Source organism: Tursiops truncatus, chromosome 2 (genome assembly GCF_011762595.2).
Source record: "Tursiops truncatus isolate mTurTru1 chromosome 2, mTurTru1.mat.Y, whole genome shotgun sequence".
NCBI classification, from domain to species: Eukaryota; Metazoa; Chordata; class Mammalia; order Artiodactyla; family Delphinidae; genus Tursiops; species Tursiops truncatus.
The window spans coordinates 11,197,235-11,224,327 of NC_047035.1; the positions used below are offsets into that span (position 1 = coordinate 11,197,235).

General features: G+C 35.9%; 1 protein-coding gene across 3 annotated transcripts in view; it reads right to left on the bottom strand.

The window, feature by feature from the left end:
• UNC79 (unc-79 homolog, NALCN channel complex subunit) overlaps positions 1–27,093 on the bottom strand; it is a 201,812-nt gene that overhangs the window by 151,460 nt on the left and 23,259 nt on the right. For all 3 annotated transcript variants that reach the window (XM_033850688.2, XM_073800093.1, XM_073800094.1), the window contains exons 5-7: positions 7,607–7,671; positions 1,414–1,502; positions 756–796 (exon numbers count right to left, since the gene is read on the bottom strand). In XM_033850688.2, the coding sequence (XP_033706579.2) occupies positions 756–796; positions 1,414–1,502; positions 7,607–7,671 (195 nt within the window). The remainder of the gene's footprint in view (positions 1–755; positions 797–1,413; positions 1,503–7,606; positions 7,672–27,093) is intronic.

The window sequence follows — 27,093 nt, forward strand, 5'->3', positions numbered from 1 at the left end:
AGGCCTTTCATAAAAATTCTTTTATTATCTACCTCTGAAGTTATAGATCAAGTTCTTCCTGGGTGCCTGATCTGTGCTCAGTATGCCCCCAGCTTTTTCCACTTTTCATCTTTCCTCTGCTAAGTATTTTTCCTGGTCATTTCATCCTGCAATTAGGTGGCTGGAATACCTGCCTCCCCATGTGTAGGGAAACACTCTGTCTGCAACCTGCCAACTTATCAGGCACAGCTTTCAGAACTCTAGCAAACTGCAAGCATTACAATCTCGTCTTTTGACTGAGATGGCTCAGATATATTTATCCCCATTTTACTGAAGGGGAAACTGACTCTCAGAGCGATTAAATAATTTTCCCTAAAAACACAGAGCTGGTAACCGTGGCAAGAGAAAGACCCATTATTTATGCTCTTCTCACTGATGTTCCTTATTTCCTTTCTGACTTGCACAGCAAACTTGCAGGCAACACCTGTTATATACACAGAAAACCCCTTAAGGCAGAATCCAGCTTTGGTCATACAGAATCCTAATTCCAACACCTACCTCTAATTGTGGTGGAGATGATACCTCTTCCCTCATTATTAAATGTGTGGGTATATTACAAGCAAGACATTGATATCATGCTTCTTATCAGTGAATATGCACAGAAAGTAATACTTTGGTTGCTGTCTTTGTAAAATAAAACAGTACAAAAGGAGAAAAATCAACGGTGCCATTAGTCATGATTACTCATTATTCATCCCTTCTGAAGTAAGCCATACCTTGTGGCAGAAGAACGTCAATCAACCATTCACTGTGGTCCCTATAAAGAAAAACAGAATTCATTTTGAACTTTGTTGCAATGTTACCCTTCCACATGAATGCTTATAAGCTGCACGCTATTGCTAAAAGGCTTTTAATATAAAGGATGTGTAATTAAGAGCACTATCATAATAAACTTTTTAAATGTCTAATGCATTCCATCTAAATTATAAATTATAGGCATTTCATCATATTCAGTTATCTTTAAATGATACTTTCCAGATGCTAATTAAGTCAACCAAAATACAGCATGATTTGTACAAAGCTGAGTGTGATTCTGTGAAACGAACAAGCATAGAAAACCCATATGAATTTTATGTCATGTTTGAAAACCACAGCTTTCTTTTCTTTTTCTCTGCGGCCTTTTTCACAGGGTCAATTGAAGAGTGGAGCTGCTTTATTAAGTGGAATTGCTTTCTCTTGTCACATGGAGAGAAATACTGCAATTTTTCAGAGCTGAAATCTTTTCAAATGAAAGTTTGATATATATTAAATATCTGACAAACTAACCTTTAAAAAACAGAGAGGCTAGTGGAAAATGAAGGTAACAACCAATTTAAGTCGAAGTGATTATTCTTCTCTTCTCATTGTAGCCCTATTTCCTTTTCTTATACCTACCCTGCAATCCTCTGGCTGCATTCTTCACAGAGATACAATGGGGGTGGTTTATCACCCAAAGCTACAGACAGGGAGGGGTCTATACACATCTGAAACACATGAAAAGACAGAATGAACTCTCCTGTTTATCACGTTCCCTATATCAAGCGCACAAATGTTTCGATAATAGATTTTCGAAAGCAAAGCAGAATAAATATTTTCAGTAAAACCCATTCAACCTATAACTGTTTTCCCACATTGGAGGTTTAAATGTGGCTGCTGTGGTTTTTCACTTCTCCTGTTATTTGCAATTCAAGTCACAAATAGTGTCAAGAAATCCACCCTCTGGACTTCCCTGGTGGCGCAGTGGTTAAGAATCTGCCTGCCAATGCAGAGGACACGAGTTCAAGCCCTGGTCTGGGAGGATCCCACATGCCACGGAGCAACTAAGCCCGTGCACCACAACTACTGAGCCTGCACTCTAAAGCCCGTGAGCTGCAGATACTGAGCCACAACTACTGAAGCCTGTGCACCTAGAGCCCTTGCTCCACAACAAGAGAAGCCACCGCAATGAGAAGCCTGCGCACCGCAACGAATAGTAGCCCCCACTCACCACAACTAGAGAAAGCCCGCGCACAGCAACGAAGACCCAACGCAGCCAAAAATTAATTAATTAATTTTTTTTAAAAAAGAAATCCACCCTCATTCTATAAAGATAAAAAATCATCTTGTGGGTTTCCCTGGTGGCTCAATGGTTAAGAATCCACCTGCCAATGCAGGGGACACAGGTTCGTGCCCTGGCCCGGGAAGATCCCACATGCTGCGGAGCAACTAAGCCCGTGCTCCACAACTACTGAGCCTGCACTGTAGAGCCCACGAACCACAACTACTGAGCCCATGTGCCACAACTACTGAAGCCTGTGCGCCTAGAGCCCATGCTCCGCAACGAGAAGCCACGACAATGAGAAGCCCGCGCACCGCAACGAAGAGTAGCCCCGGCTCACCGCAACTAGAGAAAGCCCATGTGCAGCAACGAAGACCCAAAACAAAAAACAACAACAACAAAAAAATCATCCTGTTCTGTGGCTGTTCAAATTGCTTCTGTATTACTCATATAGTAACTCCTTCTTTAATTCAGTAAACACAGTAATCTCTCTTTGGGAAAAGGAAAATGTATTATTAAGATTTAAAAATCATAACTGTTACCGAAATGCTGGCAGTAGAGAATTTTGCTTCTCAAGATAGACCTCATTCAGAAAACTTAGCATTAAATCTAACATTGAGTGATTCACTTTTCTTACTCTGGAATAAGTTCTATATATCCAACTTTCAACTTCAGGTAGTTTTTTTTCTTCCACATATGAACTGTAGTTTGTTTAACCCTGTAGTGCTCTGTTCAATTTTGAGTTATTTATGCCTATTTTCATTAGTGTAAGTACAGAGATTAAAGTATTAATCTTAAATTGATCATTAGGATATTTCAAGTATCTGGATGTTTTAAATCAAATGGACAAAACATTCAATGACTAGTAAAAACTGAATTTTGTACTTTGCATTGGTTTAAATGTCTATGACTTACTGAACTCTTTTTTTTTTTTTTTTGGCTGTGCTGGTCTTCGTTGCTGCGCTCGGGCTTTCTCTAGTTGTGGCGAGCAGGGGTTACTCTTTGTTGTGGTGCTCGGGCTTCTCATAGCAGTGGCTTCTCTTGTTGTGGAGCATGGGCTCTAGGTGCGCAGGCTTCAGTAGTTGTGGCATGTGGGCTCAGTAGTTGTGGCTCGTGGGCTCTAGAGCACAGGCTCAGTAGTTGTGGCGCATGGGCTTAGTTGCTCTGCAGCATGTGGGATCTTCCTGGACCAGGGCTCGAACCCGTGTTCCCTGCATTGGCAGGTGGATTCTTAACCACTGCGTCACCAGGGAAGTCCCACCAAAGTTGTCCTTTTTTTAAAAATAAACATTTATTTATTTTATTTTTGGCTGCATTGGGTCTTTGTTGCTGCACGCAGGCTTTTCTAGTTACGGTGAGTGGGGGCTACTTTTCGTTGCGGTGCACGGCCTTCTCATTGCAGTGGCTTATCTTATTGCAGAGCACAGGCTCTAGGCACACAGGCTTCAATAGTTGTGGAGCACTGGCTCAGCAGTTGTGGCTCACAGGCTTTATAGCTCAGGCTCAGTAGTTGTGGCACACGGGCTTAGTTGCTCCATGGCATGTGGGATCTTCCTGGACCAGGGCTCAAACCTGCGTCTCCTGCATTGGCAGGTGGATTCTTAACCACTGCGTCACCAGGGAAGTCTCAAAGTCATTTTGAATTCTGTTCCTGCCCTTCAAGAAGTAATCAATCTATGCTACAGCTGAGTATGCAGTTAACATGCCTAGTACACAAATTCTTCTAGAACTTCACTCTGCCTTTTCTTTAGGCTTTTTTTTTTTTTTTAATGATTTGAAGGGGATAAATGAACTGAACTTATGACCCAAGCAGCCTGTCATTTAAAGTTAAAACCCTTAGGAGTTTCAATGGTTGGGGAAGTAAGAGTTAGAATTCCTAAACTTAAATAATTATACCATCAAAATCTGTAAATTATATATTCCCTGGTGCTAAAGGCCCAGTGTGAAAATTTTCCTTAGGTAACTTTCATGCTTCCTTTGATACAGTGAATAACTACTTTGTGGTGTGTTAAATCAGGGATTGGCAAACTTTCTGTAAATGGCCAGGAAGTAAATATTTCAGGCTTCGTGGGGCATAAGTTCTCTGTCACAACTACTCAGCTCTGCTGTTGCAGCATAAAAGCAGCCAGAGACAATACGTAAGCAAAAGAGCACAGCTGTGTTCCAATAAAACTTTACTTGCAAAAACAGGCAGCAGGCCATATTTAACTGCAGCCATAGTTTGCTGACTCCTGTGTTAGCTAATTATCTGGGATTCAAGTATTTCATAAAGTGATTTTCAAATAGGACCAAGTAAAACCAAAAAACAGAGTGGGATATAATGAACTATAATTTCCAACATACTTTCATTTTAGGATCCTATCATAACTTTTGGCTCTTGCCTTAAAAGTACTTTGGACCTTATGGGGCCTTCCCGAGACAGACCCTTCCCCCATATCCTCTGCTGTAGCTCCTCTCCGAAATACCTAGTTATATAACAGTATCTGATGAACATTTCCCGAGTTGTTTTACAGATTCTAAAACCACCACTAAATGGAAGAAATTAACTACTTCATGATCACGAGCACTTTGTAGCCCCCAGACCTACTGGCACCTAAGGACTGATAATGTTAACCCCTGTGACATCACCGTGTTACCTCACCATCAACCAATTGGAGAACTGTGCACGAGCTGATCACAGACCCTGCGACCCCTCCCCCCTGCCCCCACCTGGCCTTTATAAATGCTTTGCTGAAACCCACCAGAGAGTCACGGTGTTTTCAGCACTAGCCGTCCCAGACTACTTGTATGGCGCCTTACAATAAATGCTGTGCTTTCCTTCACCACCAGCCGGTATCAGTAGACTGGCTTTACTGCACACAGGCGAGCAGACCCAAGTTTGGTTCATTACTGCCTAGAGGTATAACTCACTATTATGGAGATATTAGGCTTTTTGTGAAAATAAATCCATTTTCCCTGAGTTTTTCCCATGCACTCCATGTAGACCTCTTCTTCAGCATAGGTACTTTACTCTCATTTCTAATGAGTCATTGATACCTCTGTCAGGTAAAGATATTTTTTCATTCCATTCCAAAGTAAAAACTCCTAGGATGTTAGAACTGTAAAGAGTCATTAGAGGTTAGCTAGTTGACCTCTGACATGTTAAATGAATTAACATGACCCTTCAGATTTGTGGCTAGGAGTGTCAATCCTGTTCCGCACTGAACAGGTCAGTTTACATCCACATTAATATGTTCACATCTGACTGTTACATTTAAAAATAGTTATTTTCTATCTATAAATATAATACATGCCCAAGGTAAAGGCTTCAGATAATGAAGAAAAGGAAAGAAGAAAATTTAAATAACTCATTAACCCTCCATCTCAATGCAATCACTGGTAATATTTTGATGAGAATTACTGGTTGGTGTTCATTATGAAGATGAATATAAAATTCATATATGTGATTTTTAAACTACATTTGCATCATACTGTACACTTCATAATTTCTTTTTCATTTAACATTATTCTGTAAGCATCTGGATGTTGGGTACCCTTGATTTACATGTCATATGCTCATATCTCTGTGGGTTTGTGGAGTGCTCATATTGTAAAGAAAGAATAACCCTGAGCCAGACCGGTGGTCATGCAAAAACAGCCTCTGCACAGGAAATGACAACAAGAATATTCCCTTTCTGGGAAGCATAGAGTGAAAATGTAAAAGGAAGCCCTTTAAGAAAACTGGGATTGAGAAAGTAAAATTTGGGGGGGTGAGAAAAACGTTTAGGAACTAGATAGAGGTAGTGGTTGTACAACATTGTGACTGTGATAAATGCCACTGAACTGTCCACTCTAAAATGGTTAGTTTTATGTTATGTGAATTTTACCTCAATTAAAAAATGACAGAAAGTGGGATGGTTTGGCTTATCCTGGAGGACTGGCTATAGGGAATGGCCTGTGAGAAAAGTGAGGCCAGGCCAGAGGAGTAGACTGGGCCTAAAGAGAGGGAGAATTTCTAATTCATGATGACTTCTGCGGGAAGGAAGCCAAAAACCATTACTAATCAGGAAGTCAGAGGACTCCCGAGAATGCAGTCTGACATAAAATCAAGGAAAAAATAACTGGAAAAATTAAACAGATTTTCAGTACCTCCTTTCTGTTGATGTCTGGGTGAACGAAAAGAGGGCACTGTAACTTAGGCAGAAAGAGGAAAGGACAGATATAGAAACTACGGGAATTGTGAAAGTCTCACCACTGTGAAGAATTAAGCTGAATACTATATGAACTCACTTGTGTTTAGCTCAAAATGTCCTCACACCAAAGAAAAGTACCTTTGAACCCCAAATGTTTATGGAAGTTCAGAGGAAGAGTACACATCGTAGAATGGGAGAGGACTAAGCTTCCATTGGTGGGTTACCCTCACCTGCTCTTTCTCAGCATAAATTCATTCAATTTACTTTCATCAAAAGCAGAGATCAAGCATAATAATATAAGGATGTCCTTTGTTGGTAAGATATATCTAGATGACAATGTGATAACTGGCACTCCTGTGCCACTTTTGGTATATGAAATACATGTTTTATTCCATTTAGAGTTCTTTTTGGTTCCATTTATATTTTTTATATCTCATTTTACCTCTTCTACTCTGTTTCTAAAAATTAGAGTATTATTTTTCTATTATTTGATAATCTTTACAATCTACCTCTCTATAGAACAAGAGAGGCAAACTTCCTTGACAATAGGTTCTAAAAAGCAACTTGAACTCTAATCACTTGACCTAACTCCCACTCCTCAGAATTTAAAAATTAACCCTTGTAAATCCAGACACAGGTTTCTCCAGCCAAGTGTTGTATCCAACAAATATACCAAAAGTAATTTTGTTAAGTGGTGTAATTATTTTTCTTAATTTTCTGCTTCAAAGATTCAGGATTATAACAGGACAGAACCAATTAGATGTGGTAGGAAAAGAATAAGGCTGAGAGTCAAGGTACCTAGTTCTGTCTGCGTGACCTTAGGAGAGTGACTTGACCTCTCTAAACCACTGTTCCCTTACCTCTTTTGTAATTTTCCATGTGTTTGCTGTCCAACTACCTCTCAGTCATTTCAACTAAGTCACATCTGTGATCTGAGCTAAGACTTAACAATTTTATCTGTTTTTGTCCTACGACTCTTGAATTCACATAGTCACACACTAGACCACTCATAACTTGTAGCAAACACATGAAAACAGGGCCAAAGTACATTCCCCTGAGTTTATTAGCCCAGACAGAAATCAGTCAAGGACTATGTAAGTGTTTCACCAGAATTATTCTGATAATTAGCGCAGTTCTCCACAGCACTTGGCTATGAACTCAGAGTCAAATCTGCAGATATCACTATTCATTGCTCTGTCTTGAACCAATCCACCAGAGTACAGTCAGATCCAAGTAGAGAACAGTCATTTGAGATGACCACAGAGTACAGGCTTCTGCTTTACAGAGAAGGATGCAATCTCCATTTCATTCAGCAATTTGCTCCTGATAATTTGACCACTGACAATATAATACAGCACCATGTCTAATCAAACAGTACCTTCACAGCTGGTTTGTTAATTGCATTGTGGCATTCAGTGTGCTGGCAGTGGATGGGGTTCCAAGCTGTAAAGCAAAGCATAGCTGATGAGTATTTCTCACTGAATTATTCATGCCCTAGGAAAAACACAGCAGATACTTCACTAGTTTTCCTTAAATAGAACCATCATCAGAAGGTTTCCTAAAGTAATTATTTTTTTTTCAGTCTATGAAGTATTTTTAAATTAAGCAAAGATATCACAACCCCATCCATTTTCCTATGGGGAGAGACAAGCTAATATAAGGTGGCATACCCAATACCATAATATTATTTCACAATGATATACCATTAGTAAATTCTTAGAAGCTTTTACATCTGTGTTTTCACGTGATCCTCCCAACAACCCTGTGCCATAGATACAGCAGATTATTAACCTCATTTTATGTGTAAGTTAAAATTTAAAAGGTTAAGTAGTTTGCTATGGTCACAGAGTTAGTAAATGAAAAGCTACGACTAGAACATATATCTCTTGGTTCTCAAAACTGTGCTCTTTTCACTATAGTATACTATGCTAAACATCCTAGATTTTTGGCACCAGGAAGTGTTTCAGATTAATAATAACGGAAATGAGTAGTAAGGCAACCTCCACCATTCCATTTCCCACCCATCCCCATTAAATGTGGAGACTGAAAAGATGAGTTTCTTGCCTGAACGAAATGCGTCCCTCTCACACATTAGTCACAGTCTAAACCTCTGCTAGTGTGCTAATACCCAACTCCTCAACACAGTATACACACAGAATGAGGACAAGAACCAAGTGATCTGAGACAGATCAGAAAGAGAATTACAATTACTTCTCATCATCCAGATGATTCTGTAGCCCAAGGCACTTAGCTAACAATATTCCACCATAAAAAAAAATGCAATAGGATTTTATGTTTGAAAGTAGGACATTTTTCTAAATCGCCATATTCTAATCCTATAGGACCATGGTTGGCCTAATATATAAAAATCTGCAGATGAGAAGATATTCTTAGTTACATGTCTAATTATAATCCAAAAATATTTGTTATTAATGATCTGAGCCTAAGTTGTGCTCTGAACATTTTGTAAAATTTTCTAAGAGTGTCCCAACTTCAATTCTTCTATGCTATTGTTAGACCAGGAATAAGACTATGTGTCTGATTTGGAATTCAGGAAAATATGGTCAACAGAACCAGTGACCTTAAAAAAAATACACAATGGGTCTATTTATTTAAAAAGAAGTACAGACTAGAACTACTACTATAATAACATAATATCATATTGATTATATCTTTTGAGAGAAAGAAAGAGGAAATGAATGAGTAAAGAATGGATGAATGAAGAAATAATTTAAATAAAGACATTCCATATTTGTTTCCTACATGTGGAAAAGTCAAGATACAGTAGCAACAAGTTTTCTTGTGTAATTAGAGAAATCTAGAGAAAAAAGAGTGCCTTCAACCAGTACAGAAGTTGCAAATACATGGAACGTGTACCCCATTCCTCCAATCCCAAACTCATGACAGATAAGAGCATTCTTTCCTGCTGAGTCTAGAACTGGCCTTAAAATCTTTCTCAACACTGAGCTCCAGGAAGTCACCACTAATCAAAACAGAGTTGGCATACAAGATGAAATCTGCTAACCATCTCTGAATCCATGTATTATGAGAATATTTGCAGATCACTTTATAAATATTAAGAAAAAGCTCATGACATTTTAAGATAAAAGTAATATTTAAACTACATAACAACTGTTACGGCACAGGTACAACAAATTAGAACGTGAAATGGCCACAGCACTTGATCAGAGCTCCAAAAACTCCTGCTCTGCCAGAAATCAATGCTTTATATGTGGATGGTGGGGATATCTAGGAGGTCCTACTCCTCTTTTTATTCTATTTTTACAGGATGTCACTAACTTAAGCACAGGTTGTAGAATACCTCCTTTAAGTTCACCAAAGTCACACTAGATTTAAGCTTACTAGATCAGTGATTATTGGCTTTTGTTTTGTATCACAAATCATCTGTAAAGGTTTTTAAAATATGATGCCTGGAACCTCAAAGCCCAGGTATCTGTAACTGGGAAAAGCAACACAGTTGATTCTGATACAAGGACAATCTACATACCTTACCATATGGCAAATATTTTCATGACAGACCTCCCTTTATTTGAAAATAAAAACAAAAATATAGCATAACCATGGCAGACAAGAATTCTGCTTCCAAAAATGACAGAGTAACTTGTATTAGACTCGCCCTCTTACCATAAATAACTAGAAAACTAAAAAATACATGAAACAACTGTTTTAAGAAACCTGACTACAGGTAGTACAGGACAATGACCTTTGAGAGAAGAAACAATGAAATGAATCCTACAATTACCCTTGGTCTCTTCCTGGAAGCAAGTTCCAGGTCTTGGGCCTAGAGGTAGAAAGATAAGCACAGTAGGGTGGTTTCATTGAGTTGAGGGGACAAAAAAAGAATTTAGAAAGGCAAAGCGGCTTAAACTTGCTGGGTAGAGTACCAAAGACGAGGGATCTATGCAAAGAAAGAGCTCCAGATATCTGAGTAGGAATTCTTTTGGGTCTTTGGCTTTACACTAAGCTGAGCATGTGTAAGGCAAAACTCCATTAAGCTGCTTAGAGAAAACTACGGGGGATCTGTAAGCTTAATAATTCCTACATCTCATACAGGGCTGAGAGATATTTGAGCTTCAACCGGCCAGAGTGGAGGGAACTCAGTGAAAACCTGCGATATTCAATTGAGACTCTAGGAGGTCACACCTTAGTAGTTGGGCTAAACTAACATTAGGGAAATGGCTAGTCCAGGTTCACCCTAAGAAAATATAAGAACAAGGCTTGAAAGGGTCAAGCTGATCCACCAGTAAGCTGGCTGCCAAAACAAACTTCAATGCACTGTAATGGAAGGCAGCAAAATCCAGACACTCAATAATGTAATGTTCATGAAGTCCAGCATCCAGTCAAAAATTACTTGATATTTGAAAGGGGAAAAAATATTATGCAAGAAAATATTACCCACAATTAGGAAGAAAAAATTGGCCAATATAAACAAACCCAGAAACTACAGAGATGAGGTAATTAGCAAACAAAGATTTTAAAACAGCTATTATAAACATATTCAAAGTAAAACATGAACACAATGAGGACAGAGATGCAGGACATAATAAAACAACCAAATGGAATTTCTAAAAATTAAAAATACAATATCAAAAATTAAAAATTCTCGGAATGGGCTTAAAGGAAGATTAGACAATGCAGAAGAAACGATCAGTGAATTCAGAGATGTAACAACAGATCCTACCCAAACTGAAGTACTGGAAGAAAAATAAATAGAGCTTCAGTAAGCTGTGGGAAAACATCAGGCAATATACCTGTGGTTAAAAGCCCAGAAGAAGCAAGGTTGTGGGGGTGGGGATGGAGGCAAAAATTTGAAGAAGCAATGGCCAAATTTTTTCAAGTTTGATGAGAACTATAAACCCACAGGTCCAAGAAGCTCAATGAATCTTAGGCAAAATAAAAGCAAAGAAAATAACACCAACACTCATTATAATCAAATTGATGAAAACCAATGATAAAGAGAAATATCTTAAAAACAACCAGGGAAAAAAAGACATTATTTACAGGGGGACAAAGATAAGAATGATCACTGGTTTCTCGTCAGAAACAATGCAAGCCAGAAGACAATGGAACAACATCTTTAATAGGCTGAAAGAAAAAAACTGTCAACCTATAATTCTAGACCCAGTGAAAATATCCTTCAAAAATGAATATGAAATAAAGACTCTTTGAAGGCAAACACAAGATAAGAGAATTCATTGCCACCTGAGTTCCACTACAAGAAAAGCTAAAGGAAGGTCTTCAGGCTGAAGGAAAATGATACCAGATGGATGCTAGGGCCTACACAAAGGCATAAAGAGTTCTGAGCATGATAAATATAGTGAATAACTACAAACAACTTTCTATATATATAGAAGTAAAATATTTGATAAAAAACTAAAAGGATGGGAAGGGGAAGATGAAAGTGCACAGGATTCTTGCATACGTGTAAACTAGTATAATATTACTTGAAGGTAGACTATGAAGTTAAAGGTGCATATTGTAATTGTAGAACTGTAGAGTATTCTTTTTAAAAAAAGGTATAACTAACAATTTAAAAAGAGAAACATGGAATAGTAAAAATTAACCAAAAGAAGGCAAGATATTAAAATGAAAAGGAACAAAGAATAGATGGGAAAAATAGAAAACAAGCACAAGATGATAGACTCAAGCCCAACCATATCTATAATTACACTAAGTATAAATAGCCTAAACAATAAATACATTACATGTAAATAGTCTAAAAGACAGAGATTGTCAAATAGGATTTAAGTTTTTCAAAAAGCATGACCAAATATATGCTGCCTGTGAGAAACACACTTGAAATACAAAGGTAGAGAAGTTAAAAGTAAACGATAGAAAAACTTATACCATTTAAATGCTAGTCATAGGAAAGCTGGAGTGTCTATATAAATTCAGACAAGTAGACTCCAGGACAAAGAATATTACCAGGAACAAAGGAGGATGTTTCACACTGATGAAAATGTCAATTCATCAAGATAACATAACAGTCATAAATACGTGTGTATCTAAAGATAGAGTTTCAATTTACATGAAGCAAAACTAACAGAACTAAAAGGAGAAATAAGTCTATAATTAGTGTTGTAAATTTGAACAATCCTCTCTCAGTAATTGATAAAACAAGCAGACAAAAAAAATCAATAAAAATAGAAGACTTGAACAACATTCTCAACAACTTGACTTAATTGATAACTATAGAATTCTCCACTCAATCACTGTGGAACAGACACAGTGTCTAGGTAACATTTACTGAGACAATATTCACATTCATAAAGTAAGCTCCAAAAATTTAGATGGAGTGATAGAATAAAGTATGTTCTCTGACCACAATAGGATTAAACTAGAAATAAATAACAAAAATATACCTGGAAAATCACCAAATATTTGTACATTTAAAAAAATATACTTCTACTCAATCCATAAATCAAAGAAGAAATCACAAGGAATATTATAAAATATTCTGTTCTGAAATACAATGAAACCACAGCATATCAAATTTGTAGGATGCAACTAAAGGAATGCTTAAAGGGAAATTTATAGCTTTAAATTCTTATTTTGGAAAATTTTAAAGGTCCAAAATAAATGATTCATGCTTCTACTTAATAAGATAGAAAAAGAAAAAAATAGATTAAATATTAGTAGAAGGAAGAAAATAATAAAGATAGAAGCAGAAATCAATAAAATTGAAAACAGAAAACCAACAGAAAAAGTCATAAAACCAAATGCTGGGTTTTTTGGAAAGTTCAATAAAATTGATAAGCCCCTAGGTAGCCTGATGAATAAAAAAATAGAGAAGAAGTAAATTATCAATATCAGGAATGAAAGGTAGGACATCACTGCAGATACTGCAGACATGCCAATAAATTGGACAAGTTGGATAAAATGCCCACATTCATCAAAAAACTTGGTTACACAATTACAAAATTCAACTCAATTAAAAGTAGACAGTTCAATGCCCCATAACTGTTAAACTGAATTCATAATGTAAAACCTTCCCACAAAGAAAGCCCCAAGGCCAGATGGATTTACCAGATGGATTCACTATTAATTATTAAAGGGATAAATAATACAAATCTTACATAAATTCTTTCAGAAAATAGAAGAGGAGGAAACACTTTCCAACTCATTTTATGAAGCCAGCATTACTCTATAAACAAAACCAGATGAAAACATTATAATAAAAGAAAACTAAATCAATATCCCTCATAAATGCAGGACCAGAATCACTTAACAAAAAATTAGCAAATTGAATCTGGCAATATAATATAGCCAACAATGTGGAATTTATCCCAGGAATGCAAGGTTGGTTTAACATTGCAAAGTAAATCAATGTAATTCACCTTATTAACAGAATTAAGGGGGGAAGTCATATGATCATCTAATAGGAGAAAACACATTTGACCAAAATAGACATTCACTCATGATAAAAACTCTCAGCAAACTATGAATAGATGAGGACTTCCTCAATATGATAAAAAGCATCTGTGAAAATCCTACAGCTAACATCATGTCTAATGGTGAATGTCTGAACACTTTCCCCCTACAGATGAAGGAAAAAAACAATGATATCCACTCTCAGCACTTCTATTCAACACTGAACTGGAGTTATGAGCCAGTGCAATGAGAGAAGAAAAGGAGAAAGGAAGAAGGGAAGAAAGAAATGGAAGGAGGGAGAGAGAGAGAGGGAGGCAGGCAGGCAGGTAGGCAGGCAGACAGACATACAAATTAAAAGAAAAAAAAGTTTAATTATCTTTATTTTCAAGAAAGCATAATCATATATACAGAAAATCTTAATAAACTTACAAATAAGCTACAAAAATTAATAAGTGAATTTAGGAAGGTTCAAGGATATAACAGTCAAAATACAAAAATCGATTATATCTATATAAATAATGTCAATAGACAAGTAGAATATTACATTTTAAAACACTACTTATAATAGCACCCAAACCAATAAAATATTTAGGAATACCTTTAACAAAATATCTACAGGACCTGTACACTGAAAACTAGCAAATATTGTTGACAGAAATTAAATACGACCTAAATAAATGGCTAGAAATGCCACGTTTATGGATCAGAAGACTCAATATTGAGTCTTTTCTCAGGAGGTCAATTAAACTACAGATTAAACTACATATTTAATGTAATCCCAGTCAAAATGCAATCAGACTGTTTTGTAGAAACTGACAAGCTGATAGTAACATTTCTATGAAAATGCAAAGGTCCTAAAAATAGTCAAACAATTTTGAAAAGGAACAAATCTGGAGGATTTACACTACATAATTTCGAGATTTACTATAAAACTATAGTAATCAAGATAGTGTGATACTGGTGAGAGGACAGACAATGAAATAGAATATGGGGTCTAGAAACTGATCCACACATATGTGGTCTATTGGTTTTCAACAAAACAGTCCAGGTAATTCAATGTGGAAAGAGTAATTTTTTCAACAAATTGAACTGGAACAATCGGATATCCTTACGGGAAAAAGTCAACCCTTACGTCCCACCATATACAAAAATTAATTCCAAATGGATCATATACTTAAATGTAAAAGCTTAAACTACAAACTTCTAGAATAATACACAGGAGAATTTCCTTATAACCTTAGGAGAATTTCCTTATAACCTTAGGGGAGAGGAAAGAACCATAAAAGAAAAAGGATCAATACACTGAAATTTACCAAAATTTGAAAATTTTGCTCTTTGAAATACCTGAAAAGGAAATCCCCTGATTAAAAGGACATATTCACAATACATATATCTGAAAAAAGTCTTCTATTTTGGACATATAATAGACAAGCAACCCAATTTAAAAATGAACAAAAGATTTCATTGAGAACTTCAAAAATATATGTGTATATATATATATATATATATATATATAAAAGCACCTGTAAAGATGTTCATTAGCATTAGTCATCAGAGAAATGCAAACTAAACAACAACGTGATATTACTACTTGGCCATCAGAATGTCTAACATTAAAAGACCAACAATCCCAAGTGTTGATAATAATATAGAACTAGAACTCTCATATACTTCTGGAGGGAGTATAAGATGGTACAACCACTTTTGAAGAAGTGTTTGGACATTTCTTATAAAATACACTTACCATATAATCCAGCATTTTCATTGCCAGTTATTTATCAAAATAAATAAATGTGTATCTTCATAAAAACACTTTTATATGAATGTTTATAGCTTTACTCATAATAGGTAAAATGTTCATCAAGAAGTGAATGGATAAACTGATATAGCCATACAATGCATTACTACTCAACATTTTAAAAAGTGAACTACTTATATACCAACATGGATAAATTTTAAAAACATTATGCTGAGTGAAATAAGCAGACACAAAAATAGTACATTCTATACGATTCCATTCATATGAAATCCTAGGACAGGCAAAACTAGTCTATAATGACAAAAAGCAGATCAGTGGTTGCCTATGGTGGATGGACTGAAAATAAAACCAGGAGATATTTGTGGGGTGATGGAAATGTCCTGTATGTTGATTACAGCTTTGGTTACATTAGTGTATACACTTGTCAAAAGTTATCAAACTATGGGGAGGGGCTGGGGAAAAAAAAAAAAAAAAAAAAAAAAAGTTATCAAACTATGCTTAAAATGGGTCATTTTATTGCATGAAAATTATATCTCAACAAAATTGATTTTTTAAAAAAATGAAGGACCAACCAAATGTATACTTCAAAGGAAATGAAATAGTATACTGAAACCTGAGAGAAAACATTTGTCTGAAAATTATCTAGTCAATGAATCAAAAGATTTTAGGAAAGTGTGTGGCATCTGCAACATGAAGCAAGAACATAAGACCTCTATAAAAACAAGAGTAGACAGTCACAGAAATTCAGGGTGACATAGGACACTAACAGAATGAGATAAAAACAGAGTTAGGTAAGAGACATGATAAACGTAATTAAAGTAGATAGCAAAATTAGAGACCCTCATTCAGTGCAATAAATAGAGCTGATTTGGGGAAAAAGTCAAGTAAGTTATAGAGTAAACCAACCTGAAAAACTAAGAATATAGAGGAAAAGACAAATGTATGGAAAATAGTGGCTATTAACAGCTACACAGCACAGAAAATGAAAACATGACCTATGAGTTACAGGTGTTCCTGAGAAATAAACCAAGACAATTTGAAGAAAGCAATAATTTAAAATTTCATTAATGTGAAATTTCCTGAAAAAAGGACCTGAATTTGCAGATTGAAAGTGTTCTTCACATTATAGAAATTAATGAAAAGATACTTATATAGAAATATTTAAGAAAAGGGTTTTTTTTAATAAATAGATAAGGCTCCAAGAATTAAGAACAAGAAAGGTAACTCCTGTAACAGATAAAAATCACTGGTCTAAGATTTGTCTTCTATAACTCTGAAATTCCAGGAAACTATGAAGCACTTTTTACATATTTTTCACAGTGAGGCAGAGGTTACTTTCATGTGTGAAGAAACAGAAAGACATTCTTAAATATGCCTGACCTCAAAAAATATATATGACCTTCATTTCACCATTGAAAATATTACATTAAAAAAAGTCTGGGTTCCATTTCTCCAGAAACAATAGACAAATAAATTCAAGTCAGTTCTCCTAATGAGAACAATTAGAAAACCGGACGAGATTAAATGCAAAAGGAAATAAACAAACAAACAAAAACCCAGAGAATTGTATGGGAGAATGATGGGGCCATGATCCAAAAGAAAATGGGATTGCCAAAAGGTAGGCCTGGCATTTGAGGCCACTCTTTCTCCTTTGCCTATTTCTCTTTCTGCCAATTCCACAAGATGAGCAGATTTCAACAGACTCTCTGAAATAGGGGAACTAAATTTGGAATTGGGTGACTACCAAGGAATGGGAAACCTAAAAATCTCCCTGGGCTGTGGGTAGAGGTCCCAAAAGGTCACACCTAGGAGTAAAGAGGAACCAGAAATAGACCACCCCTCACAGGGACTGAAGACCAGCTTCAAATCATCTCAAGAATTGACCACAGATTTTTTTTTCTGAGCTGCATTAAAGTGACCTGGGTTACCAATTCTACAGCCTCCTGCCAGAAGCAAACACACAAATACTCTCTGAAGAAACATAACTTAATCCTAAACCTCAAATTAACTCCATAGTTTTTCTATCTAATACCTTGCACACAATTATTTAAAAAAATACAAAGACAAGAAAAAAAAAGAAATGACAATAGAATCAGAATCTCCAGAGATCTGGAATATTGAGTTATCAGGAAAAGACTTTAAAATAACTATGCTTAATATATTCTATAAAGTAAGAGACAGTTAGAGAATATAATCAGATATTGGAATTTTTAAAGAACCAAATGGAAATTCTAGAACTTAAAAATACAATTAACAAAATTAAGAATACATTTGGGAAGTTAACAATTAATGATGGGGAAGAAAAGTCAGATAAAAAGATTCAGAATGAAGCACAGAAAGATGAAATGAGAGAGGAGAATACAAAAAAATATTCATAGAAGACATGGGAGAAAAGATGTAACATATGTGTCATTGGAATTCCAGAAAGAAGGATGAGAATATGGTATAAGCCATTACTGAAGAAATAAGGGAACTTCCAGTTACAGCCATGATGTTTTAAGAATGTACTGGACTTACCCTTCAACTGGACAAAATGTATAAAGCAACTTGTTTCCGACACTGGGCATAGATTTTAACACAAGATTGCAATTCTCTGAAAAGAGGGGAACACGCAAATTAAGTTCTACATTCACCTTGGTTTTCTGCCTGGGAACACTTGCAAACTGCAGCAAAGAGAAGTGAAACCCAGTTAGTAATTAGCATTTTCAGTGGGTAGAGGAAACATCAGAGTGAAGAAGTGCTAATGCAACTGGAATTTGTAAGCAAAGTGAGAACAGCAGGGAGTGCCAGAGAATAGGTCCCATAAATCTGTGTAAGGATGCGCCTCAGGTCCTTGGCTTAATCCTAAACTGCATGGTCTCACAGAAAAACTTCACAAGGACTAGCAGAGAACACATACTGAATGCTTGAAAGCTGAACAGAGATTTTATAGGTCACATTGTGCTAGAGATGCACTGTATTTCCAATGTAGCCAAAGTGAGGAACGTTGGTGAACACACCAGATATTCAGGAGACCACAGATAGGTCACTACTAAAAAACTAAAGGTCAATATTCCTGATGAATATAGATACAAAAATTCTCAATAAAATACTAGCAAACTGAATTCAGCAGCACATGAAAAGGATCGTTCACGATGGTCAAGTGAGATTTATCTGTGGAATGCAAAAATGGTTCAACATACACAAATCAATAAATATGATACATTACATTAGTAGAATGAAAGAAAAGAATCATAAGATTACCTCAACAAATGCAGGAAAAGCATATGACAAAACTCAAAATTCATGATAAAAACTCTTAACAAATTAAGCATAGAAGAAAAATATCTCAACATAATAAAGGCCATATATAACAAGCCCATGGCTAACATCATACTCAATGGTGGAAGGTTGAAAGCTTTTCCTCTAAGATCAGGAACAAGACAAAGTACCCACTCTCACCACTCTTATTCAACCTAGTACTGAAAGTCCCAGCTAGAGCAATCAGGCAAGAAAAAGAAATAAAATGTATGAAAATTGTAAAGGAAGACATAAACCTGTATCTATTTGCAGATGACATTATTTTATATATATAAAATCCTGAAGACCTGACAAGAAAACTGTTAGATCAATGAATTCAGTAAAGGTGCAGGATAAAAAATTAAGATACAAAAATCAGTAGCATTTTTATATACTAACAATGCATTTTATGAAAAAGAGATAAAGAAATCAATTTCATTTACAATAGCATCAAAAACTATAAAATACTTAGAATAAACTTAACCAAGAAGGTGAAAGGTCTCTAGTGTGAAAACTAAAAGACGTTGATGAAAGAAATCAATGACACAAATAAATGGAAAGGCGTCCCAAGTTAATGAACTGAAAGAATTAATATTGTTAAAATTTCAATACTACCAAAAGCCATCTATAGATTCAATGCAATTCTGTCAATATTACAATGGCATGTTTTATGGATGTAAAAAACACTCCTAAAATTTATATGGAGCCACAAAAGACCTCAAACAGCCAAAGAAATCCTGCAAAAGAACAAAGCAGGAGGCATCACATTCCCTGATTTCAGGCTACACTATAAAGCTATAGTAATCAAAACAGTATGGTACCAGCATAGAAACAGACATACGAGCAATGGAATAGAACTGAGAGCCCAGAAATAAACCCAAGCATGTATGGTCAATTAATATTTGACAAAGGGAGCCAAGAGTACTCAAATGGAGAAAAAACAGTTTCTTCAATAAGTGGTGCTAGGATAAGTGGATATTCACATGTAAAAGAATGAAACTGGATCCTTATCTACTCACAAAAATTAACTTGAAATGGATTAAAGACTTAACTGTAAGACCTGAAACCATGAAAATCCTAGAAGAAAACATAGGAGTAAGACTCGTTGACATGGGGTTGGTAATCATTTTTTGGATATGACACCTAAAGCATAAGCAACAAAATCGAAAATAAACAGGTGGGACTCCACCAAACTAAAAAGCTTCTGCACAGGAAAAGAAACCTTCAACAAAGTGAAAAACAACCTATGGAATGAGAATAAACATTTTTAAACCATATATCCAAAATATATAAAGAACTCATGCAGCTCAATAGCAAAAAAGAAGAGGAAAACAATTTAAAATTGGGCAAAAAACCTAAATAGATATTTTTCCAAAGAAGATCTACAAAAGGCCAACAGGTACATGAAAAGGTGCCCAACATCACTAGTCATTAGGGAAATGCAGATTAAAACTACAAGGGGACTTGGGGACATGGTGGGGGAGGGGGAAGCTGGGGCAAAGTGAGAGTAGCATCGACATATATACATTACCGAATGTAAAATAGTTATCTAGTGGGAAGCAGCAGCATAGCACAGAGAGATCAGCTCCGTGCTTTGCAATGACCTAGAGAGGTGGGATAGGGAGGGTGGGAGGGAGGTTCAAGAGGGAGGGGATATGGGGATATATGTATGCATATGGCTGATTCACTATATGTATGCATATGCCTGATTCACTTTGTTGTACAACAGAAACTAACACAGTATTGTGATGCAATTATACTCCAATAAAGATCTATTAAAAAAAAAAAACACACAATGAGATACTACCTCACACCTGTTAGAATGACCAGCATCAAAAAGACAAGAGAGGGCTTCCCTGGTGGCGCAGTGATTGAGAGTCTGCCTGCCGATGCAGGGGACACGGGTTCATGCCCCGGTCCGGGAAGATCCCACATGCCACGGAGTGGCTAGGCCCGTGAGCCATGGCCGCTGAGCTTGCGCGTCCAGAGCCTGTGTTCCGCAACGGAAGAGGCCACAACAATGAGAGGCCTGCGTACCACAAAAATAAAATAAAATAAAATAAAATAAAATAAAATAAAGACAAGAGATAACAAATGCTGACATGGATGTAATGAAAAGGGAACCCTCATGCACTATGGTAAATTAGTGCAGCCACTATGGAAAACAGTAAAAGGAACACTCAAAAAGTTAAAAATACAACTACCATTTCCACTTCTGGAAATATATCCAAAGGAGACAAAAATACTAAGTTGAAAAGATATCTACACCCCATGTTCACAGCAGCATTATTACAATAGCCACGACATGGAAGCAACCTAAGTGTCCATCAATGGATAAACAGATAAAGAAGTTGTGAGTACAAATTTCCAGTTATAAGATAAATAAGTACTAAGGGTGTAAGGTACAACATGATGATTATAGTTAACACTGCCGTATGATATATAATAAAGTTGTTAAGAGAGTAAATCCTGATTTCTCATCACAAGGAGAAAAAATTTTTTTCCTTTCTTTCTTTTCTTTGTGTTGATATATGAGATGATGGATGTTAGTTAAACTTACTGCAATAATAGTTTCACAATATATACAAATCAAACAATCATGCTGTACACCTTAAACTTATACAGTGACATGTTAATTATTTCTCAATAAAACTGGAAAAAAAGAAAATTTCAATCAAATAGAAAAAAAAAGAATAGTTTTCAAAAGAAAAAAAGAAGGCAGTTTAACCTTCAAAAGAGCAACAACTTGGCATGAAACTAGAAATCAACCACAGAAAAGGAAATGAGAAAAAATGATCACATGGAGACTAAACAACCTGCTACTAAAAAAACCAATGGGTCAACAATGGAATCAAAGAGGAAATTTTTAAAATACCTTGAGAAAAACAACAATGAAAACACAACCATACAAAATCTATGGGATGCAACAAAAGACAAATATATATATATAAACTGAATCATTTCACTGTACAGCAGAAATTAACACAACATTGTAAATCAACTATACTTCAATAAAATTTTTTAAATTAAAAAAAAAAATCTATGGGATGCAGCAAAAGCAGTCCTAAGAAGGAAGTTTATAGCATTACAGGCCTTCCTCAAAAACAAGAAAAATCCCAAATAAACAACCTAACCCACCACCTAAAAGAATTAGAAAAAGAAGAAAAAACAAAACCTAAAGTCAGCAAAAGGAAGGAAATAATAAAGAGAAGAAATAATAAAGAACAGAGAGGAAATAAATAAAATAGAGATTTTTAAAAAATAGAAAAATATCAATAAAACCAAGAGCTAGGTTTTTGAAAGTATAAATAAAATCAACAAACCTCTGGCCAGGCTTACCAAGAAGAAAAGAGAGAGGACCCAAATAAACAAAATAAGAAAAGAAAGAGGAGAAATAACAATCAATGCCACAGAAATCCAAAAACAGAAATCATAAGAAAATACTATGAACAGTTATATGCCAATAAAATAGAAAACCTACACGAAATGGACAAGTTTGTAGAAACATACAGCCTGCTAAAACTGAATCAAGAAGAAACAGATAACTTGAATAGACCAATCATAAGAAGTAAAATAGAATCTGTGATTTTTAAAAAAATCCCGGCAAACAAAAGTCCAGGACCAGATGGCTTCATTTGGGGATTCTATCAAACATACAAAGAAGAACTTATACTTATCCTTCTCAAACTCTCCCAAAAGAATGAAAACGAGGGAAAACTCCCAAAGTCACTCTATGAATCCACCATCACTCTGATACCAAAACAAGACAAAGACACTACCAAAAAAAAATTACACGCCAATATCTTTGATGAATAAAGATACAAAAATCCCCAACAAAATATTTGCAAACTGAATCCAAGAACATATAAAAAGGATCATACAACATGATCAAGTTGGATTCATCCCAGGGTCTCAAGGATGATTCAATATATGCAAATCAGTCAGTGTGATACACCACATCAACAAAAGACAAAAACCACATGACCATCTCAATAGATGCAGAAAATGCATTTGATAAAACTCAACTTCCATTCATGATAAAAACTCTCCCCAAAGTGAGTACAGAGGGAACATATCTTAACATAATAAAAGCCATTTATGACAAATCCACAGCCAACATAATACCCAGTGGTGAAAAGCTAAAAGACTTCTCACCAAATTCTGGAATGAGACAAGGACGCCCACACTCACCACTCTATTCAACATAGTATTGGAAGTCCTAGCCATAGCAATCAGACAAGAAAAAGAAATAAAACGTATCCAAATCAGAAGGGAAGAGGTAAAATTGTCATTATATGCAGATGACATGATACTCTATATAGAAAACCCTAAAGATTCAACACAAAAACTATTAGAACTGATAAATGAATTCAGCAAGGTAGCAGGATACAAGATTAACATACAGAAATCTGTTGCATTTCTTTACATTAGCAATGAAATATCAGAAAGAGAAAGTTTTTTTTAAAAACCCATTTAAATCTCATCCAAAAAATAAACCACCTAGGAATAAATCTAGCCAAGCAGGTGTAAGACTTATACACTGCAAACTGTAAAACATTGATAAAGGAAATTGAAGATGATTCAAGGAAATGGAAAGATATCCCATGCTCCTGGATTGGAAGAATGAATATAGTTAAAATGGCCATACTACCCAAAGCAATTTACAGATTTAATGTGAACCCTATCAAATTACCCGTGACCTTTTTCACAAACTAGAAGAAATAACCCTAAAATTTATATGGAACCACAAAAGATCCAGAATTGCCAAAGCAATCCTGAGGAAAAATAACAAAGCTGGAGGCATAACCCTTCCAGACTTCAGACAATACTGCAAAGCTACAGTGATCAAAACAGCATTGTGTTGGCACAAATGTTGGCACAAAAACAGACATATAGGTCACTGGAACAGAATAGAGAGCCCAGAAATAAACCCAAACACCTATGGTCAATTAATCTTCCACAAAGGAGGCAATGGAGAAAAGACAGTCTCTTCAGCAAGTGGTGTTGGGAAAGCTGAACAGCCACATGTAAATCAGTGAAGTTAGAACACTCCCTCATACCGTACAAAAAAATAAACTCAAAATGGCTTAAAGACTTAAATATAAGACATGACACCATAAAACTCCTGGAAGAGAACATAGGCAAAACATTCTCTAACATAAATCGTAACAATATTTTCTTAAATCAATCCTCCAAGGCAAAAGAAAGAAAAGAAAACATAAACAAATGGGACCTAATCAAACTTATAAGCTTTTGCACAACGAAAGAAACCATAAATAAAATGAAAAGAGAATCTACAGAATGGGAGAAATTATTTGCAAATGAAATGACCGACAAGGGCTTAATTTCCAAAATACACAAAGAGCTCATACAGCTCAATAAATAAAAATAAAAATAAAAAAATGGGCAGAAGACCTAAATAGACATTTCTCCAAGGAAGACATACAGATGGCCAACAGGCACATGAAAAGGTGCTCAACATCGCTAAAATTAGAGAAATGCAAATCAAAACTACAATGAGGTATCACCTCACACCAGTCAGAATGGCCATCATCAAAAAGTCTACAGATAAAAAATGCTGGAGAGAGCGTGGCAAAAAGGGAACCCTCCTACACTGTTGGTGGGAATGTAAATTAGTACAGCCACTATGGAAAAGAGTATGGAAGTTCCTTAAAAAACTAAAAATAGAATTATCATATAATCCAGCAATCCTACTCCTGGGCATATATCCAGAAAAAACAAAAACCCTAATTTGGAAAGATACATGCACCCCAATGTTCATAGCAGCACTATTTATAATAGCCAAGACATGGAAGCAATCTAAGTGTCCATCAACAGATGAATGGATAAAGATGTATATATATACAATGGAATACTAGTCATAAGAAAGAATGAAATATTGTCATTTGCAGCAACATGGATGGACCTAGAGATTATCATACTAAGTGAAGTAAGTCAGACAGAGAAAGACAAATATTATATGTTATCACTTATACATGGAATCTAAAAAACAGCATAAGCAAACATATTTACAAAACAGAAACAGACTCACAGACATAGAAAACAAACTTATAGTTACCAAAGGGAAAAGGTGGGAGAGGGATAAATTAGGAAGATGGGATGAACAGATACACATTACTATATACAAAATAGATAAACAACAAGGATTTACTGTATAGCACAGGGGACTATATTCATTATCTTGTAATAACCTATAATGGAAAAGAATCTGAAAAATAATATATATATACATGTATGCATATACATATATATATGTAACTGAATCATTTTGCTGTACACCTGAAACTAAGACAGTATTGTAAATCAACTATACTTCAATTTAAAAAAAGGGCAAAAACTGACAGCTCAACAGAAACAATGAAAACAAGAAGGTCATTAAATACCTTCAAAGTACTGAAAGAAAATGCCAATCTAGAATTCTATACAGTGAGAAAATATCTTTAAGAAATCAAGCCAAAACAAAGACATTTTCAGACAAACACTAACTGAGAACATGTATCCCCAATAGAAAGGCACTAAAGGAAATACAGAAGGATATTATTAAGGAAAAACATTAAATCCTAGATGGGAGCTTACAGATATAAAAAGGGAAAAGAGCAAGAAAAAATCTAATGAATACTGACTGCAAAGAACAATTATAATTATGTTTTCTGTAATTATTAAAAATAGAAAGAGCATAACAGCATAGCATGAAAGTCAGGAGTGTGTAAAAGAAGTTAAAATCTTCTGCCATTTTACAGAAAAAGGTAAAAGTACTATTTTATACTGGACACTGACAAGTCAAAATGCATGGTGGGGCTTCCCTGGTGGTGCAGTGGTGGACAGTCCGCCTGCCGATGCAGGGGACACGGGTTCGTGCCCTGGTCCGGGAAGATCCCACATGCCGTGGAGCGGCTGGGCCCGTGAGCCATGGCTGCTGAGCCTTCGCGTCCGGAGCCTGTGCTCCGCAGCGGGAGAGGCCACAACAGTGAGAGGCCCGCGTACCGCAAAAAAAAAAAAAAACATGGTGTATGGTAATCCACCCCCCCCTTATCTATGGGGGATACGTTCCAAGACCCCCAGCAGATGCCTGAAACCATGGATACTAATGAACCCTGAGTATAATATGATTTTCCTATACATATATATCTGTGATCAAGTTTAATTTATAAATTAGGCACAGGGCTTCCCTGGTGGTGCAGCGGTTGAGAATCCGCTTGCTGATTCAGGGGACACAGGTTCGATCCCTGGTCCAGGAAAATCCCACGTGCCACGGAGCAACTAAGCCCATGCACCACAACTAACTGAACCTGTACTCTAGAGCCCGCGAGCCACAACTACTGAGCCCGTGTGCTGCACACCTAGAGCCCGTGCACCACAAGAGAAACTACTGCAATGAGAAGCCTGCACACCGCAGCGAAGAGTAGCCCTCACTCGCCGCAACTAGGAAAGCCCGCATGCAGCAACGAAGACCCAAAGCAGCCAAAAATAAATAAATAAATTTGTTTAAAAAAATTAGGCACAATAAAAGTTAACAATAATAACTAATAATGAAGTAGAACAATTATAACAATATACTGTAATAAAAGTTATGTGAATGTGGTCTCTCCCTCTCAAAATATCTTATTGTACTGTACTCACCCTTCTTAAGATAATGTGAGATTAAAATGCCTGCATGATGAGATGAATTGAGATGAATGACGTAGGAATTGTGTTGTTGTGTTACACTACTATTGACCTTCTGACAATACATCAGAAGATGGATCTTCCGCTTGGGGTGATCCTGGATCTTCAAGCCATGATGATGCTGATGATTGGATGTCAGGAGAATATGATGTCTATGGTTGGGAATCCCAGGTGGGACACTGCAGGAGGGTGTGAGATTTCATCATACCATTCAACACAGCACACAATTTTAAACTTATGAATTATTTCTGAAATTTTCCATTTAATATTTTCGGACTGCAGTTGACCGTGGGTAGCCAAAACCATGGAAAGCAAAACCATGGGTAAGGGGGGACTACTGTAATCTCTAGGGTAATGTTTAAAATTAATGTTTAAAATGAATAACTCACCAGGACAAAGATGAAATATTTAAATATACTCAATTAGTGCAAAATAGGCAAAAAGAGAGAGAAAAGAGAACACAAAAGGCAGGAGAAATAGAAAATGGTGGATTTAAAATCAAATATCCTAGTAATTACATTGCATATATATGGAATAAGTGTTTCAATTAGAAGACAAAGATCATGAAAACTGAGTTTAAAAAATAGAACTATATGCTACTTACAAGACACACATGAAATAAATATACAAATCTTAAAAAGCTGAAAACAAAATGGTCAGAAATTTTATACTACACACACACTCATGAAAGCTGGTATAGCTATATTAGAATAAAACAAAGTAGATTTTGATATTAAAAAAAGCATTAC